The following is a 14,312-nucleotide window of genomic DNA, read 5'->3' as shown; positions in this document are numbered from 1 at the left end:
ATGCTAGGAATATTTTGTATTTTGTATTTTTTTGTTGTACTGCTTTGATGTTGTGATGTAAACATTTATCTTTTTGATATATTTTTTCCCATTTCCTATGTTGTTCCTTATATACATATGTTTTTTAATGTTTTTTTTTTTTATATGATTGTATGCTTGATGTTAACTCACATTTTTAGTCTTTGGACTTTTTGACGAGATTGAATAAAACCTAATTTTGAAGAAGAAAACAAATCTCTTTGTCTTTTCCTTTTCCGGCTTTCTCCCATTGGCCCTGTGGAGCGAAACGACGCAGGACGAGTTGTTCGGGTGTCGTACAAAAGTAAAAAAATATTACTGTGAATCCGTCAGCAATATAGATGCGCTATACGGTTTACGTATCGTACGTTTACTTCATACACAGACGGCCATTTTGAACCTTCTTGTCTTGTAAGTAATGTTATCCTGTCAAAGTTATCCATCGTAATCTATGATGTTTTGAATTTATGTCTGATAATTTTGATGAAATTCGCATGATGTGTTTTGTGCAATTCTAATACCATATGTTTTGATACTTAAAGTTGTAAAGAAGAACCCTAATTTTATATTTGAAAATTCTCATTTGTAATATGAATCTGGTTCAAGCTCGTTAATGAGATATGATGAAGGAGAGCCCCAATCCTATGTCTGCGCACCTAATATTTCGATTGAACTTAACGAAAATGTTGTATTGTATTCTCCATAATGTTGATCTCATCTTATTCCTTAAATCCTACAGAGTATGTGTGCCCCAATTTTTTCTAAATTCGATTAAGAATGATGATATTTTCACAAGAAAAGGCGACGGTGTTCTGACGAAGCAAAAACAAAGGTTTCCTTGTCTGCACACCCATTCACTTTACACGCAGTTCGGGGGGCGGTATTCTGACATTTCTTGTATCTCCAATATTATTGTTTCTTCACCACCTAACCGAAACTGCCATTCTAAAAATTATTGTAACTTTTCTTGTTACTTTGCTTGCATCTTTTGTGTCATTTCTCTAACAAAATGAAAAATGGAATTAAAATTCATGCGTGCAAATGATTTAAAGCCACATTTAGACTATTTGATACAAAAGTTTGATGATTTACGATGTTATGCATGATCAATATCATAGACTAGAAATGAGGATCCTCTTCTTAAACGCAGACGGAGGCTTTCTAAAAAATATGGATTCCTTGATCAAGTTGATGTGCTCCTTCATTCATTTCAAACTTACTTTGCACAGAGACTTGTTACGAACGATAAATCCCCGGTAAGACGGAATACCCATAAAAAAAGTAGACGTTAAACGGTATTTTATCACGCAGAATCCAATTTTTGCACTACCAGCGTGCAGATCGGGAAACCTTTATCTGCAGGATGCCATAGAAAAAAAATGTTCTCAAAAATGCGGATGTCCGCGTGGGTGTCTGAACGATTTTTCAATTTCGGATGTTTTTCACCATTTTTGTTTGATATTTGAATAAAAAATGTAATCAAAATAATACATTTCAAATTTCAAGTCTCACCGATGTTTCTATCAAAAGATACAGCCACTCCAAAACGCTGCAATATTCATATCGATTTGATCAGAATCGACGAAAAAGACATACACGCAAAGTTATGTTGTTTTGCTAAATTTAGCCAAACGGCTGTATTGCGCGATATGCATATCGTACGCATGTTAGCTGAATGCGCGACTTGCAGCTTGAGCCACGTTGTCTCCGCAATATGTGCCATCGGCTAGCCATACTTTCATTCAGGTTTCGTTCGTACGCGGAGATGTTATGCGATGTAACCATGGTTTGGACTGAGCGGAGCGCACGCCTCCCTAATTAGCTGATCCAACAAATAGGGGGAAGGGTATTTTTAAACTGCAATCATTTGTGATCCCTGAGGGCTAGCGAAAAAAATAAGCGCATAGATATATTCCTCAGGACTGGGACTACATGTACTTATCGATCGGGGCTGCATATCTCAAAAGTGTTAAACCTCAGAGTTAGCCAGGACACAATGTTTAAATCGCTGTTTTGACAAAGATATTTTTAGAATTCTGAGATGCAGCCCCTTTGGAAATATGGGGATTCACCTGCTCTTTCATGTGACACCTCATTTATTCAGTATCACCTTCAGGATCACAAAGGATAAAGGTTTGAATCTCGTTTTGAAAAAAAAAAATTGACCAATTTTGCATGGTCGCGCAATGCACGTAGACTGCATAGGGATGCATGCAATCTCTATGGGAAGAATTTTAGGACACATCGGGTGCGCCATCAGACACCCCATTATGAGGATATCCTCTTTTAAGTGGATGATCCTCATTCGCACGCATAGGGGGAAATTGTGGTGAATGACGTGAAAAGGGGATGTACAAGTGTGATTTCAACACAGAGGATTTATATGCTTCATTTCGAGAGAAAAAGAAAGAAATGTTGCAACACAATCCAGAACAAAGAAAGTTTCACAGAAATATCAACATACATGTAAATAGAGGACCCTGACCTGAGCCTAGTATGTTTCTGTAGTCTAGAGACGGATAATTTGTGTTAAATGTTTTTTTTTATCAGAATCACGTGGACTATCATCACATGTACAGATTAGGGCCCTGCGTAAACATATTGTGCACTACCATACAGGTCTTTTGGTTATAACGTGGAGCTTGTGCCTTATTGTCTTGGTCTTTCGGGCAATCTTGAGTTTTGCAAAATCAGACATTTTACTAGACCCTAATCAGGTTGTTAAAAGTTGATGAGCAAAACCCAAAGAAGTTATTGAGTTTCAAGCTAATCAATGAGTTTTATTGATTTCATCCACAGAGAAGCTGGTTTGATGGCATTCCTGCAATAGTCAGGAGAGTTCTTGGACAATTCACCAACTTTTCTTCGAGCTGAAAAATTCTACTGGATCTATGCAGACTTCATTGAGCGATACACATCAATACGAACTGCAATCTTGAACTGTGATATATCACCTTAACAGACTCTTCGCGCTAGAAGTTCAAAACTTCCGTGGATTGACTGGATTCTTAGCCATTTTAATTGCTGCTTGTTTCCTTCCCACCAAGCGGACAATTTGAAATTAAAAAATCTCTAAATTCCTCATGAAGCCTCTTTGAGGGGCTTCATTGTTTATAGCAGAATATATTATTTGTAAAGGTTGTTTTATATATTAATGTATATTTGTATATTTGCCAAAGATAATTTTTCCCCATTTTGTATGGGCAAAGTCGAATGGCACTAACTTGCTTTTTTTGTGAACCTGTACTATTACATTTCTGGACAAGTTAATCTCAGGAAGTATCTCATCTTTAACTGAAATGTTCTTCTTATGACACCTGATGCAATTTTCATTGATAATATAAACGTATCACAAAAGAAGACTAAAATCAGCTGTCAATCAGGTTGTGAAACTCTTTGAAGACTTTGTGAAAACGGAACAAAACCTGAAGTGAGAAAAGACACTCTTTGCTATGGCAACAGCACCACCACAACTCAACCGCGTGATGAATAACAATCACGGGGCGAGGAGCCCGAACAGGGGGCAGCAGAACAACGACTCGAGGAGAGGAGATGGCAACCACCAGGGGAGCCACCAGGGGAACCACCAGGGAAGCCACCAGGGGAATCATCAGGTAAATCATCAAGGACGTGGAGACAGGAACGGACCCCACCAGCAGCGAGACGGGCCAGGTAGCTACCATCATGGACACTACGGAGGGTACAGGGGGAGCGGAGGCTACGGCAGCAGACAGTATTCAAGACAGAAGGACTTTGAGAGACCAGCACCTAAACCAGCTGCACCACTTCCAAAGCCATCACCCATAGACATGGAGTAAGTCCCATTCTCTCATTTCACCTTTCCATGATAATAATGATAATAATAATGGTGGCTTCTTATATAGCGTCCGTCGAGTTCGTGACGCTCCTGGTGCTGCCCCGATTATTATTAGCAAGGCGGCCATTACGGCGCTCTAGCATTTCATGATGTTCTACTTGTGTACCTTTCCATGATATTCTATCAGTCGTGATCTGACATTTGCTTCAGCGTAAATTGCTGAAGTCCAATGTAGACATTGTATGTAATTTCTTGTTTGGAAATAATAAATCAGAACTGCATATACCGAGATTTCCATCGTTGCAGCTACCCATTGTATGGCCGTAGGCGCCATTTGAAATTTATCGGGAGCACCAATAAATTTGATATTTTAATTTCTCAAAATCCTAAGCCTTCCCAATTTTTTTCAAAGTTGCTTATTCTAACACTAGGTTTCACAATGGTAGAGTACATTTTAGATTTCATAATCCAATCCTGTTTAAATATTAACAATACTTTGTATTACTTAGAGCACTATACAAATGTATTTAATATCATTATTCTGTTTCACAGTGATCCAGACTGGAAAGAAAAGCTGGCAATCCCAGATAAGGATAGAAGAATTAGAACCACAGTAAGTATAGAATGGAATACCTCGGATAAAAATGAGTCCCAACTTCATCAAATTCAAAACAATTTTGAAGTTGTCTGAAAGATAACTACATGTTTATATTACCTTCCCGAGATTGAACCTAGCTTCCAAACAATGCTGTTTTAACAATGGCTGTGAAGTAAATATTAAACAACTGGTATGCACCTTATCTCTGTTGATTTTGTGGGTGTTCTTTAGTCTGGTTATGGGGAGAAGGATGTTGGTTTCCATGTACAGAAGGTCACAATTCGCCACCACTATAATTGGTGGAAATACCATAAATGGATGTACAAGTCTCCTACCCTGCAAACCCGTAGTCCCATCAAGAAATACCCCAGTTCCATGGCAGTCTTCGGATGAGGGACATGTAAGATAATAAATTTCCATATTGGACGATTGGTGGAAAATTCACAGCATTACCAAAGGCCTGTTGGTCATAAAACTGAAGGCTAATTCTGGTGATTTACAATTTGTCATCACCTGTTATTAGGTAAACACCCCCAAAAAAGCCATTTCCCAACGAGAGCCCAATACTATGCATCTGTAACCTCTCAAATATTTCTGGCTCTATCTCTTTCATGAACAGCGAGTCATTAGAAATCATTAAAAAAAAATGTTTCTTATCATCCAGTCTATTTCGATGAAATCTTTCAGCAGACGACATACATTTTGAGGGGTCAGTGACACAGACGTAACTCCATTTTGACCATTTTGAGAAAAAGTGGTTTATGTGTCACCGAGCACTTGGGCCTTAAGGAGTGAAGTCTATGTTTCACAAGCCATTGACTTCAATGGGATGTTAGGTGGAGTAAGTGTGTGTTTCCTGGAAAGCCCACATTTTTCTGAAGATTTTGATATCAAATACTTATTTTGTCAAAATATGGAGTTACGTCTTTGTGTCACTGAACCCTTGATTGATCGTTTTCTGTCCAATCCCTACAGGATGTGACAGATACCAAAGGAAATGAATTTGAGGACTACTGCCTCAGTCGCCCCTGCTCATGGGCATCTTTGAGAAGGGCTGGGAGAAACCATCCCCAATCCAAGAAGAGAGCATTCCTATCGCCTTGACCGGACGAGACATTATGGCCAGGGCCAAGAACGGGACCGGCAAGACCGGGGCATATACCATACCCGTCTTGGAAAAAACGAACACAGAAAACAATTTTATTCAAGGTAAGATCGTATTCGAAATTGAAGAGGAAATGCTAAATTGGCCATGTTCGTAGTGTAACCAAATTTAGTGCATATGTCTTTGTAAAGTGCAAATTATTTTGTTCACCTGTGATAAATAATTGTATTTCAATAGTCTGAACGCGAGTTGCATACACTAGTTCTTGCTAGGTGATAATAATTGTATTACATTTCAGTTTCAGTTCAGTTTCAGTTTATTTTCATATTTCTCACATGTTGTATAGTACATCATTACATATAGCATGTTACATTTTGAACTCATTTTAGGATGCGTTTATACAAAAAAAAAAAAGAGTGATACATAAGACTAAGTTGAATAAGGGAAGAAATATGATGGAGCCTAAAGAGAAAGCAATGCTTGTAGGTCATAGGCTCCGAAAGTTACAACAATGACATAGTCTTGTGTATATTAAAAAAAAAAACGTAATTTAATTAAGTTGATACTTATTATGAAGAAAAATAAACAATATTCATACACTTAGCAATATTTGTATAACATTTTCACTACCCGTACGCAATGGCAATTCACAGGGTAACAACAGCAAACTAAAAGAAACATTCAGTTTGAACATCGACAGTAATTATTAAAAGTAACATCAAGCTTCTTCTACCATTAAAGCGTAATTGCTTAGGAGATGACATTTCAGCTTGCGCTTGAACGAATATAGTGAGGTTGATTCTGTGAATTCAATGGGGAGGTCATTCCAAAGTTTAGGGCCCGTAAAAGTGATATTTTTTGAGCAAACAAAGTTCGTGTAAGGGGAAGGTGAAATAGGTTACGTTGGCGAGTGGAATAAGAATGGATTGTATTATTTCGTACGAAGAGTGCACAAATAACAGCAGGTAACTCATTTATAGTTAATTGATACATAAACACTCCTACGCTGTACACATACACATCACCAATTCGGAGAACTTTGTTATAAAAAACAGTTGACTAGTATGGGAAAGGAATCCCGCATGATTTATGTTTCTTATTGCCCGTTTTTGAATAATGAGAAGTTTTTCAAGTTGGGCTTTGGTCCCGTTTCCCCAGGCAAGAATACCGTAGTTAAGGTAAGGTAAAATTAAGGTGTTATACAGAGATAACAAAATATGGGTTGGGAACTCGTGTTTTAGTTTATTTAAAATACCTGTGTTTCTAGAAATCAGCTTGCACAAATAGTTAACGTGTATCTTCCATGATAAATCACTGTCAATGTAGATACCAAGAAATTTTGTGGATTCGGCCTGGTTTAAATTGTGTTGTCTATTAAAATATTACCGGGTAGGGATTTTATACAATTGCTAAACAGCATAAAGTGGGTTTTACTGACATTTAATGATAGTTTGTTTGCATTTATCCATGCTTGTATCCGCTTAAGTTCACTATTAACGGTCCTCAGGAGATATTGAGGGTCACGATGTGAATAAAAAATATTAGTGTCGTCTGCAAAGAGAATAAAAGACATTATTTCAGACGAATTTCTGAAGTCATTGATATATATTACAAATAATAACGGACCCAATAATGAACCTTGTGGGACACCACATGATACTGATCTTTGATAAGAATCGTGACCATTAATACTAACATACTGTTTTCTGTCTGTGAGATAATTCCTGAACCACTCCAAGGCCTTATAAGTGCCTTTTCATTAGATCCAAAGCGCATAAGGACATATATGACTTGCCCAACCTAATAACACATGCAATTTGCATTCTAACTATTCAAATACAATTATACGAAGGGTGAATGAATATTTGAGTCAAGGCACTAGACGTAGATATGCATTCAATTTGGTTACATTACGAAAATGGCCTATTTGTGATAAATCATTAGTGTATCTTTGAAAGTTTTGTGAACGCTATTGAATTTGTCTCCTGTAGACTGTTAATTATGCATGTCCATTTGTTCAGTTGACATAAACCTCTTGGGACAGTTAATATTCCTTTTCCATTCCCATTTCCTTGCCTCGCACTATGAATAACCTATATATTACTGACAACATCAGATATTTTAGTATACCTGATGTTTATTTGAAATACATGGTTTTTTAACAGCTGATATCAGATAAAAGATAGTTTAATAGGGTGTTGTATTGTCCCTCAAAAGGCAAGTAAACAACTGATGTGAATTAATTTGCCCATCTTTACATTCAGGATACATGTCCAACAAATTAAATTTGTATCAAGTGTGTTCAAAATGCCCCAGTGTTGCTGACCATTGTTTACATCAGTGATGTCAGTGTCGAAGTGGGCATAGAGTAACTCCCTCCATGTCCTTCTCAATTAGCTGGATATCCTGGTATCCAGTTTGAAGGATAAAGGGAACAGTCCTGACAATGCAGCACACGCTCTCGCAGAATTGCTCCGGGCTTTATATCATTACAACCATGGCCCCATTTCACAAAACTTGTCATCAGTGACATATGACAGTTGTTGTTATAAGCTACTGAAATCCTTCTGATTGGTTATCAGCAAATTTGTCTCTGATTTTTTTTCTCATTTGTCATTGAAAAAAGTCTTTGTGAACCCCCCCCCCCCCCCAGCCCTTATGCAAATTATTCAACAAAATGTCTGCATTTAAAACTTATGTCTCTTCCTGTTGCACAGCTTTAGTCCTAGTCCCAACGAGAGAGCTGGCTCTCCAGACGAGTCAGATCTGTAAGCAGCTGTCAAAGCACACGGGCCACAATGTCATGGTCACAACGGGTGGTACTAGTCTAAGGGACGACATCCTCAGACTGGAAGACCCAGGTAAGACATGGGGAAAAAATACACGGGGGGGGGGGGGGGGGGGGGGTGGTTCAGGGCAAAATAGCCCCTGAAAGTCGTAAAAGAGCGCCTCAAAATTTGCATAGAGTTCAATGCAAAACAAATTAATGTTATTTTCATGCAAGCAAGCTTTAAAAGTAGCCCCCCCCCCCCCCCAAAAAAAAAAAAAAAAAAAAAAAAAATTGGAACATTTTTGTCTCCGGTAAAAAAACACTTTTGTAGTTTGCAGATACTAACAGTTATTATCCAATTGCACACGGGCCACAATAGTATTCATTATGTATTTCTGATGTTTTCAATGGAAAAATAAATTAAATGGAATTGAATGGTATTTCCACCAAGTCAGTTGTGAGCTTATTATGAAAACTGGCAGCTGAGGCATGAAGACGTTGACAGTACTGGTGCTTTAGTGCCGTGTTTATCAGTGCTTTAATACAGTGTTTAAGTTTCCTTCCACCAGTTCACCTTGCAGCTGAGGCTTGTAGAAGCTGGCATGATCAGTGCTTTAATGCTGCATTTTTTTCTTTTCTCACCAGTTCACCTTGTGATAGCTACACCTGGGCGTATCTCGATCTCATGAAGCAGAGCATTGCCAAAATGGACAAGTGCAGTGTGCTGGTGTTAGATGAGGTAGGTCAATCTTCTACTAGTACAATCAAACCTGCTTTAGAGACCACCTGTCTACAACAAGCACATTTTGTGTTTCCCTTGGGTGGTCGCTGTAGACAGGTTTGACTGTAATACATATGTTTAATTCTTGTAAAGATAATTAAGTAATTATGAGCTTTCTCTATCTTTTTATGTTCAGTTGAAAAAAATATCATAGAAAAAATACCTCCCTGCAAAAGATGGCTCTTTAAATGTGATGAGAAATAACTGAAAAGTTTGGACCTATTTTCCTATGACACAAGTCGGGTGCATAGTCCAAATACACAATTCTGTGAATATGATCGTTGGTAAGATTTAATTCTTATTTGATGATTCCAAATTGGCGGTGTACATAAATTTGTATTTGCTTCGTAATCAATCTTTCCCACTTGCTTACAGAATCTCATTTAGTAGCATGTTTCGAAAAGCCAGCCCCCCCCCCTTTTTGTAATGACCAGCCGTAAAATAGGATTACCTGGCTCTGTGCATTGTGCATTGTTGTATGCCCTAGTAGAACAGTAGAGGGCAGTAAATTGTTATTCTACCATGAACATTGGATGAGTATGTGTATTTCTCTTGCATGTGATAATGGCTTATCATATCGCCCTTTCTTTCCTCTGCCAGGCTGACAAGTTACTGTCTAAAGACTTCCAGAACATGCTAGATGACATCATCAGCTTTCTTCCACAGGATCGACAAATCATGCTCTACTCTGCAACCTTTCCAATCACAGTCAAGAACTTTATGGTGAGTCAATAGACCAGTTCGAATGTAGATAGCAGGGCCCCGTCTTACAAAGAGTTGATATCAATCACAGCAAACTATGTACATAAGAGATAGGAGACGGCAAACTTGCGATTGATTTAGATCGATCTTAACTTTGTAAGACGGGACCCAGATGTACAAATGACCCCTGGATATCCGGAGATCTTTTTAACTTAAAGAAGTCCCACTTTGTGCGCCTAAGAATAATCACTGAGGCGCTTCATGATTACCTTTTTTTTGTCCCCCCTCTATAAAAGAATATTTCCTCCTGTGTATCTGTACCGTTGATCTGACCATGTGCAGATATTATCTTGAACTGGTTTGTTACTTTGGTAAAAACCTCTGCATACGATTGCATGATACATGTTCTGGGGACAATTGCTCCACAGTAAATATTGTACCCCAACTGAATCCCAAAGTTCATCCCTGAACCAAAAACACTTTACCTAAACTAAACCTTACCCTAAGTTTAACCTACAATACAATTGCAGCTTAATCCTGACTATATATCTCTGATGAAATAGAGCCTGGAGCAGTTGTGATTGAAGCATGAGCCCAAACCCCCTTGAAGGAACTTTAAAACATGGTCATGGAGTCTAAATTGCTTTGAAGGAAATTGTAATTTGCAACTACAGAAAATCTGAGAGTGAATTGACTTGAGTTTCTAAATAGGTACAAACTCTCTTATAAAAGACAAGATTGGGCTTTCAAATGCCTCATGCCTGAGATCTGTCCATGATAATAGTACAAGTATAGTAGTGTCTCTATGTATCTGTGTGTTTGTCTATGAAAAGCACTTTGATTTGTCTCAATAGGATCGTCTAACATTGTGATCTAAACATATTTTCTTTGATGGTATTCTTATTGCGTTATATCTTGGTATCACTTTTTCATGCAATTTCTTTGTAAATCAAACGAAATCCATCCTTCTTTCTGGAACTGTAATAAAATGTATTGAATGAAAAGAAGTACATGTAATACAAATTTGTTTTCTTCACAGGATCGTTACTTGACCAAGGCATATGAAATCAACCTCATGCAGGAATTAACCCTGAAGGGTATCACTCAGTATTACGCTTTTGTGGAGGAGAAACAAAAAGTTCACTGCCTTAATACTCTCTTCTCTAAGGTAAGAAAGAAAAATGGGATAAACGTAATAAAATCATGAGAGGCTCCGGTTGAAATTATGGATTCTCTGATGTGACTCTGGCATAGCCACTATAGCCACTACACTAGTCGCAGGTGATCCATTATTTTACCGGCGCCTCAAAAAGAGTGCATGGTATATTCGATTTATAACCCTCATCAGAAAATGAGAAACTGAATGTGTAAACACAAAAGAAATTCATCTGAAAATAAATATCATTTTGCACCATTTTCTCAAATACCCACAGAAGCGCTGTACGTGTCACAGTGGTTGTAATGGAGGTATCCCTATAGTCGCGCAATATCCATGTTTGTCTTCATTGTAGAAGTATTGTATGTTAGGCACTCCAAATTGATAACGTAATCCTGTTAAGCTGCCTAGGAGTTGGTAATTTCTTGCCTACAGTCCTGAAATCTTGATATTCAAACAATTTTATCTTCTCCACATCTTGAAATATACATATTTTTTTGTCTCTACTTACTTGCCACTTTTGAAGGTAATATTAATTTGTATTCTCTTTGATATCTTAATACCCTAGTTGCAAATCAACCAAGCGATAATCTTCTGCAATACGACCCAGCGTGTGGAACTCCTTGCCAAGAAGATCACAGAGCTTGGCTACTCCTGTTACTACATCCATTCACGCATGCAGCAGGAACATCGAAACAGAGTATTCCATGACTTCCGCAACGGCGCCTGCAGAAACCTTGTCTGTACAGGTATGTTCCCTTCAAAGATGCCAAAAGACACTTCACAGTGCCAAATTGTTTTTGTGGCATGAGACAATATCGCTTCTGGAAACATTCGTGAAATATTTGAGAGTTTAATCATGCATATGACAGATTCTAGCCTAAATCAGCATTAATTATTCAAGAGATAGGCTTGTGAAAATTTAAAGGGAATGGATTTTAAATCCACAGAGAAAAACTGAAGTAAAAAAATGTAAGACAGGAGTTTGGATAAATATTGTATTATTTTTCTTTGGAAATGAGGGCTAATTTGTGTGATCAGCTGTTGATGAATGAACTCCTTCAGACTTAAATTTGTTATCTTAACACCTAGAGTGAAGACCACTAGTGAGATATTTAGGACCGTGTTTTATCTCCATCGTCTCAGTTCAGACTTGATATTTCATATAGAAGTGTACAAATCTCCTGAAAATAAAATTTGTTTATAGTTAGAATAAAATCAACGTGAAAAACTGTACCTGGCATTCTATGTGAGTGCGTAAATGTAGGTTGACCAGTATACTCGACCAGATGTTTTACTGTTCACTGAGAATGTATTTAAGTTACAATATCTCTTCGAAGAACTAACATATGAAGCTCATATTTTGAATACAGTATAGCCATATGGAACCCCTTACATCGAGCAAAACATGTTTTGGCGATTTGTACACTTTTAAAAACGCCACGATTGACAAATACTAATGAGATCATTTTGACTATGTTTATCTCCATCCTCCAGACTTGTTCACCCGCGGTATCGACATCCAATCTGTCAACGTCGTCATCAACTTCGACTTCCCGCGCGTGTCGGAGACCTACCTCCACCGCATCGGTCGCTCTGGACGTTACGGCCACATGGGACTGGCCATCAACATGATCACCCACGACGACCGCGTCCCCATGTATGTCATTGAGAAGGAGCTGTCGACCAAGATCGTTCCCTTCCCGTGCAAGGAGGCAGTCGACAAGAGGCTCTACGTGGCAGAGTACCAGACGGAGGAAGAGATCGGAGACGGATCCGGCTAGATGACTGGAGAAAATCATAGGAAAAAAATTTAGTTTAAATGTCAAACAAAATACGCCCAATTAAGTCACATTCGATTTGAACGAAACAGATACTGGAATTCTCTTTATTTTTTTTATTTTTTTTCCGCGAAAGATGCTAGGCGAGGATACTTCAGGATTGGCTAGTGTATCATAGAGACATTGGAAGTGAAGATAGGGCATCAATTTATAAGATAATGTTGAGATGTGAGTGATAATGATGCCTAGATTTAACATGTTGGTACAATGAAGACGTATGAAATGTCTCTATAAGTTGGTATGCGCAAAACTGAAAAGTCTAGTTTTTGAGGTATGGTTTACATGGCAGCATAGATTGCAAGCCAGATCATAGGAAAAATTACTTGGAAAAGCCTCTTTTTTTCTTCATCTTTTCGACATGGATAACGATTGAAAAAAAATAAGAATGGCTTAGTGTGATTTTAATATCTCTTTAGCAATCTCAATAGTCCACTCTTCATACAAACATGGCAGGGTCCATTGTGAAGAATCTGCTGAAATCCTTTCATTTGATTGGATATGGGCAGAATTGTCATTGATAACAAGTCTTATGAAACGTGGCCCAGATCTGTTTATATTAGGATACACTTGCAATGGTGCTAAACTGCAAGATGCGTTCTAAGCGCAGAGTTGAGAAGGTACTTTTTAAGCTCAAAGAAAACGAGTGAAAATTGTTCTAGAGAGAGGATATCTCGGCACAAAATCTCTCTTTTTGTTTCTTGACTTTTTTCTTCTTTTCTTTTCCTTCCATTTCCAATTCAGAAAAAACTAATGAAATTGATATGAACCTTGTGCAATTTTATATTTTCTTTTAATTTTCTTTAATCACTCGTATATAATTTGTAGAAGGATTGCGAAAAAAGTCAAGTGTATCACGATGCACTGAGACGGTGTAACATTGTGAAAAAAGGTGTTATTTTACCACAAGATATCTTTTCTAAAAAAAATGAATTTACATGAAAAAAAATGGACCAGAAAGTGGTCACTATGAGAGTGCCTTCTTAGCTCAAACAAAAGAAAAAAGGTTTCACAAATGCACATCAAAGTCAGATGTAAGTGTGCATTTAGTGTCCAGTTTCGTAAGGTAGAGTTTTTGTTTTTAACGTTTGTTTTGTTGTCTGTGACCCCTGTTTTTTCTTCCGTAGGATGTGATGCGGCATTGCTAATTGCAATATGTTACTTGGTCAGTTGGTCATTTGAGTTTCCCAAAGATAAGCATGAATTGTGCAGACTAGCTCGCTAAACCAGAGCAAGCGCACCTTTTGTGCTGAGATTGTACTTAAATAAACCTACATAGGAACTGAAAGAGAAGGGGAGTGGATTTTCCAAGCAGAAACAAAGTCTGAAATTCTCCAAATGAGCTATCCACTTATATTCAGCATGTGAGGAAACCATGACTCTGCATTTGGATGACTGTTCAGCGTCATTCGCACATTTTTTAGCATGCTGCTTTTTTGCTTCGCGTGAACAAATGTTTTACTGCTCCAGACTTGACCTATGATGGCATCAACTCAAATCTGCAATGTCAATGCCGTCTCATATCCG

General features: G+C 37.9%; 1 protein-coding gene across 1 annotated transcript; it reads left to right on the top strand.

Annotated features, from left to right (window-relative positions):
• The first annotated feature begins 320 nt into the window (after nucleotides 1-320).
• On the top strand, nucleotides 321-14,107 carry LOC583703 (ATP-dependent RNA helicase cgh-1). Its single transcript, XM_030978151.1, is given in 12 exon segments — nucleotides 321-429; nucleotides 2,818-3,832; nucleotides 4,388-4,448; nucleotides 5,409-5,457; nucleotides 5,460-5,642; nucleotides 8,256-8,399; nucleotides 8,954-8,983; nucleotides 8,986-9,047; nucleotides 9,690-9,812; nucleotides 10,831-10,959; nucleotides 11,516-11,696; nucleotides 12,445-14,107. Coding segments are annotated over 11 exon segments (1,611 nt in total). The 5' UTR covers nucleotides 321-429; nucleotides 2,818-3,470; the 3' UTR covers nucleotides 12,732-14,107.
• The last annotated feature ends 205 nt before the right edge of the window (nucleotides 14,108-14,312 follow it).

Source organism: Strongylocentrotus purpuratus, unplaced genomic scaffold (genome assembly GCF_000002235.5).
Source record: "Strongylocentrotus purpuratus isolate Spur 01 unplaced genomic scaffold, Spur_5.0 spur5_scaffold_1, whole genome shotgun sequence".
Lineage (NCBI taxonomy): Eukaryota > Metazoa > Echinodermata > Echinoidea > Camarodonta > Strongylocentrotidae > Strongylocentrotus > Strongylocentrotus purpuratus.
This window is presented reverse-complemented; position numbering and strand designations above follow the sequence as displayed.